The sequence below is a fragment of the Mus musculus genome, chromosome 15 (assembly GCF_000001635.26).
Source record: "Mus musculus strain C57BL/6J chromosome 15, GRCm38.p6 C57BL/6J".
Classification (NCBI taxonomy): Eukaryota; Metazoa; Chordata; class Mammalia; order Rodentia; family Muridae; genus Mus; species Mus musculus.
The window spans coordinates 60,915,933-60,921,564 of record NC_000081.6 but is presented as its reverse complement, the minus strand read 5'-3'; the positions used below and the strand labels follow the sequence as shown (position 1 = coordinate 60,921,564).

The window sequence follows — 5,632 nt, the reverse complement described above, 5'->3', positions numbered from 1 at the left end:
GACAAAGGAGGATTCGTTCTTTGGGTGAGAGTGTCCCCATGGGTCAGTGACAGTTCTGGCACGTGTTCACACCTGGCTCTAGTCAGGACAGGATAAGAGGATTTTACTGTTATTATCAGTTTGTCTTGATAATTACGCATTATTATTGATTAGCATTATTGCTGAATCCCCGCTGTTCCCATGCCAAGCAGCTGCCTCTCTGCCCCTACCTTCCAGGAAGGGCAAACAAAGTACAAGGTCAGGGCCTCAGATTAATTTGCCACCGCAGATGCTCCCTACAGACACTCCTGCTGAACTGAAGACCCGCCATGTCTCTGCTGGCTACTGTACTGCTGCTCTGGGGTGAGATGTCCTGAGATCTAGAACTTTTGGGGCAGGTGTGGTATGAATGGAGACTCACACACTATTATCTCTACAGGGTTCACTCTGGGCCCAGGAAATACTCTAATGCTCGGTAAGTTCAGCAATGGCCTATGGGTTACGGGGAACCCCATTTTTCTAAAAGCTGCAAGCTAACCCTGACTCCTTTGCTTTCCAGATTCTGGCAGTGAACCTAAACTATGGGCAGAGCCTCAGTCCCTGCTGGAACCCTGGGCAAACCTGACCCTGGTGTGTGCAGTTGATTTGCCGACTAAGGTCTTCGAGCTGATCCAGAACGGGTGGTTCCTGAGTCAAGTCCGACTTGAGACACAGGTGCTGTCATACCGCTTTTCCCTGGGGGCCATTACAAGTAACAACAGTGGCATCTACCGCTGCAGATGTGGCGTGGAACCCCCTGTTGACATTCACCTGCCAGCACTGAACAAGTGGACCATGCTAAGCAATGCTGTGGAGGTGACAGGGAAAGGTAAGCAAGGTGATAATTGGGAAAATAGATGGAGAAGCTTCGATCCACCTGACCTGCTATCTCTTTGCTTCAGTTCAATCCTCTATCAAGTGGACACATTTATTTGGCCCCTAGAGGCTTGTAAGTGGTGAATTCCATTGAGTTCTTGGGACCCACCCATCACAGAATAGTATTCTGTACCCTTTCTCTTGCTCAACCCCACTTCCCTTGCTCTGGCTGGCCCTGACTCCTTTCTATTTTCTGAATCTAGAGTGTATACTCTCAGAGTCTCCGGCAATAAGACTGAGGCACTCACCTATATCCCCTCTCCCACCCACAGAGCCCTTGCCTCGGCCCTTGGCTCATGCTGATCCAGTCGACTGGATCACACCTGGTGGCCTGCCTGTATACGTGATGTGCCAGGTTGCAATGCGGGGTGTGACCTACCTGCTGAGGCAGGAAGGAGTGGATGGCGTCCAGAAACCTGATGTCCAGCACAAGGGAACAGCTGGCTTTTTAATCTACAAGCCTGGCAACTACAGCTGCAGCTACCTAACCCATGCAGCAGGTGAACCCTCTGAGCCCAGTGATATTGTGACCATCAAGATGTATGGTGAGTGTTAAACCCCGATACTGAAAAGCTTTGTGTAAGACCTGACACGTAGTGCCCAAAGATAAGCCAGTTGCTCCTGAGCTGTCACAGAATGTCAGAGGTTTGGGGGCTGAACAGAGGGAAGCTCTCAGTGCCACCCTACAAAGCAGAGTGTCCTGGACTCCTCACTCAGTGCTCTTCCCTGGCTTGCAGCCTCACAGGCTCCACCCACTCTGTGTTTGATGGGAAACTACCTAATGATCTACCCCCAGAAGACATATGAGACCCTTGCCTGCAAAGCTCCTCGGAATGCAGCTGAATTCCAACTCAGGCAAGGAGGGAAGGTGCTGAAAATTCATGGGTTTAGCCCCACCAGAGATGCTATCCTGTACTATGTGAACTTGAAGGAACTGGATAACCCAGGTCCTTTCACCTGCCGCTACCGGATGCACAAATACATGCACGTTTGGTCAGAGGACAGCAAGCCCGTAGAGTTAATGTGGAGTGATGGTAAGTCTCCTAACAGGGTGACCTTTGAAAGGCAAAGATGATGATCTGAAGTGAGCAGAATGGGGATCCCAAAACAGAACCTCCAAATATGAACGTATTGAGCCCACTTAGCCTTGGCGTCCCAAGCTCTAAGTAGGACAATTAATACAGCAACCTGGAACCCTGGAAAGAATTGGGTCACCAAAAACGACTGGCCCAGACTTCAGTGGGGCTCCACCCCTCATTGTATCCTAGCAGGAACGAAGTAGATTTGCTGGCTGTCAACAGACTGGCAGGGCTGGGATGTTGAAGGGATGGCATGGTATTAAGCAATGCTGCTTTATGGTGCCCTTCAGAAGCAGGCAAAGGAGGGAGTAGGGAGGTCACTTTAAGCAGAATGCTTAGCTGGAGCACAGGCTGGAACATGTACAGGGCCCCTGCCATGTCTTCAGGCTGAGCCAACATGTTTGCTCCTTTACAGAGACTCTACAAGCTCCGGTACTTACTGCAGAGCCATCGAGTAGGGACCTTGAGCCTGGTTCAACGGTGCAGCTTCGATGTACTGCACCCGTATCCGGCCTGCGCTTTGGCCTGCAACGCCAGGGCAAACCGGAATTAGTTGTGGTGCAAATGCTGAATTCGTCTGGGACCGAAGCAGTCTTTGAGCTGCACAATATCTCAACAATAGACTCTGGAAACTACAGCTGTATCTACATGGAACAGGCACCGCCATTCTCAGGATCTTCTTCCAGTGAGCCCGTGGAGCTGCGGGTGAATGGTAAGCTAAAAGTGGCCACGAGGGTGGGAGGAACAGAGGGTTACTTACGTAGGGACCAGTATTCCTGTGTTATGATCTGTGAGGAGCCATCCTTTCCGGGTTATACCTTAATGAAGTATTGGGCTCTGAGAACCTTGAAGAGGCCTTCCCCAAATGTGAAACATGCAAATCTGGTTTGTTTCCCAACCTTTGAGCTGGAAGGCCACTGGTCCAATGAAGTTCAATGGTATTAGGATCTAAGGGGGTTGTGTATGTGTTCAAATGCATATTCCCATGCCTCGGTTTCCCGATGATGCCTGTATCTCAGAGCCACTCATGCCATTGACTATCTTTGAGTTAATATCTGATTTTTATAGAACTCTAAAGATCTTGGGGTTATTGGATCAGAAGTCTGGCCCAGACTTAGGTTCTGACCTCAGACTTTTAAACTGTGCTTCTGCCAGAAGTACTTTTCTGAAGGGACTCTTCACAGCTTCAAAACTTTGGGTACCCTTTGAAATACCCCATGGGACAGGCCAAGGCCAGAGAGATCCCACAACCCTTGTGACTTTGGATGTTAAATACCTAGATGAGATGCCGAAGTTCCCACACCAGCACTTATGACACAAGGCAGGAGAGGGAGCTGTGTCACTCAGAGTGATGGCATAAAAGAAGTACCTAGAGCAGATCCAACATAGGAACTGCTCTGGCCGGAGATGCCACAACTTCATTACCATCCTCCCTTACAGGGCCACCACCCAAGCCAAGGCTGGAAGCTCTGTGGAAAAGCACAGTACATCTGGGTCAGGAAGCCATCTTTCGATGCCACGGCCATGTGCCTAGGGTCAGCATGGAGCTGGTACGTGAGGGCTTTAAAACACCCTTCGCGGTGGCCTCCACAAGAAGCACCTCAGCTTACCTGAAGCTGCTCTTCGTCGGTCCCCAACATGCAGGCAACTACAGCTGCCGCTATACGGCCCTGCCGCCCTTCACATTTGAATCAGGGATCAGCGACCCTGTGGAGGTTATAGTAGAAGGTTAGGCTCTCCTGAGCTGTGTTTGAGGTTTTGGGTTCTTAATATTTCCAGAGCTGTACACTGGCTAATTGCTTCACCAAGGTCAGTGTGGAAAGGCCCTGTGGCAACTTGCTGAGTCAATGAAGCCATTTCTTTGTCTAGGCCGCTAATGTGGCTGCAGACACAAAAAAAGTGTTCTTGGGAAGGGTTCAAGACAGGTATAATACCCATTCTTCTCAATGTAAGATAACTTCATTTTCTCTGGACTTAATAAAGGTCAAGTAAAAATTTGTTTAAAGCATGCCTTTCATTTGTGCATCTAAGGCAGCTGCAGATCCAGAAGGATGTTATTCCAAGCCTGGGATATGGTGTCTGTAAAGAGGAGAGGCTTGGGTTTAGATCCTAAGGATATAAAGGTAAAAGCCAATCTCTGTTTGGCTGTCTCATAGCTCCCAAGCATTTCTTCCTCTTCCAGCATGTGTATACATGCAGCTTGAAGCTCTAATTAAGTCTATCTTAGCTTGGAAGGGTCTGTGCCTACCCTAGCAGTAAGTTAGAAAATACTACACTAAGGGTTCTGGCTGTGTTTTTATATCTTACAAATATAATCTGATGGATGGCATCAGAGTGTGTCTAAATCAATTCATTGTCTGAAGTAACTCAACTGGAAAAAATCAAAACAGCAAAACATCTTCAGAGCTGAGCCAGTATTTTGTTCCCTTCAGGCCTCAGTGGAACCTGAGACTGAGGTCTGAAGAGTTGATCCCTGAGGCAGAACTAGGACCCTCAACTCAAAACCACCCTGCCTCTTTGCTGTGTACCCCACCAAAACCCCAATGCTCATGGTCCCCAAATAAACTATGTCTCCCTGTGACCACTGATCCTTCAGTGCCTTTGTTCAGAGGGGGCTCTTTTTTTTTTCACCTCTTACTTGGATGTTAAAATACTGACTCAGGCTTTAAATATGAAGAATCATTTCATTCATTAATTTTTTTATAACCAACAAATTCTAATTGGAAGTTGAGAAAAATTGAGAGGTCAATTTTGTTAGTGGTGATCTCAAAGACAGACAATACATGGTCCCTGTTCTTAAAGAAGATACAGCCTAGGACAGGGCAAATACGTAATGAGAAAGCTCTTACCCCACAAGTGTCACAACCTCAGCTGATACCTAGAGTCTACAATAAAATAAATAAATAAGAAGGATGCAATACACAAGTGGCATGTATCTATAATCCCACTGTTCCTACAGTGAGATGGAGGAGAGAAAGGAGAACAGACCACCACCTGACTTGGAGGACAGAGTGACCAGAAGGAAGACACATCCTGCCTCAACATGGTAGGATGAGAAGAGAAACGGAAAAAAATCCCCTCTGATTTGCATAGACACAACCTTGCACTCACACACACTCATATATACACATCTAAATAGAGTTTAGTTAAGTGCAGTGGGCTGCAGAGTAAGATATACTCATAGCCTAAGACACAGAGCAAGAATGGTAATAAGCTCTCAGGGCCTGTGCACTGACCTCCATTTTAAACACCCAAAAAACATAATAGGTCACATGATGCTCTTCAGAGTTGTTGACTCCTGATGTAGCTTGAGATGGGAAGGAGAAAACAGAAATTCTAAGTGATAGCAACCATTTTGACCTCAGAGCTTTGAACTGTGCTTCTGCCAGAAACAGTTTCCTAAAAGGTTTCTTCACCTCTCTGGGGAGCCAGGGAATCCCTGGAACAGGTCAAAGTCTGGGAGATTCATAGCCCTTGTGATGCTGGGGAGTTGCACACCTAGAGGAGACACAGACATTATTAGATGGATGCCCAAGGAGCAAGGCAACAGAGAGAGTTGCCTGATTCCTAGTGTGCAGTGCAAAAGGAGTAAGCTCACCATAGGGCCTTATAGGAAATGCCCCAAACTGAGTACTATCCCTCACACTGTACTAGGGCCA

At 47.7% G+C, this 5,632-nt stretch overlaps 1 protein-coding gene across 1 annotated transcript; it reads left to right on the top strand.

Annotated features, from left to right (window-relative positions):
* The first annotated feature begins 294 nt into the window (after window positions 1-294).
* A1bg (alpha-1-B glycoprotein) lies at window positions 295-3,976 on the top strand. Its single transcript, NM_001081067.1, has 7 exons — window positions 295-342; window positions 419-454; window positions 539-847; window positions 1,167-1,439; window positions 1,632-1,928; window positions 2,389-2,685; window positions 3,414-3,976. Exons 1-7 carry the CDS (start codon window positions 309-311, stop codon window positions 3,704-3,706), a joined length of 1,539 nt encoding a protein of 512 aa, NP_001074536.1. The 5' UTR covers window positions 295-308; the 3' UTR covers window positions 3,707-3,976.
* The last annotated feature ends 1,656 nt before the right edge of the window (window positions 3,977-5,632 follow it).

Coding starts and splice junctions, on each gene's coding strand:
- A1bg (NM_001081067.1), top strand. CDS start 309: ATGTCTCTGCTGGCTACTGTACTGCTGCTCTGGG. Junction 848..1,166: donor TGTGGAGGTGACAGGGAAAG/GTAAGCAAGGTG, acceptor TCCCACCCACAG/AGCCCTTGCCTCGGCCCTTG. Junction 1,929..2,388: donor AGAGTTAATGTGGAGTGATG/GTAAGTCTCCTA, acceptor GCTCCTTTACAG/AGACTCTACAAGCTCCGGTA.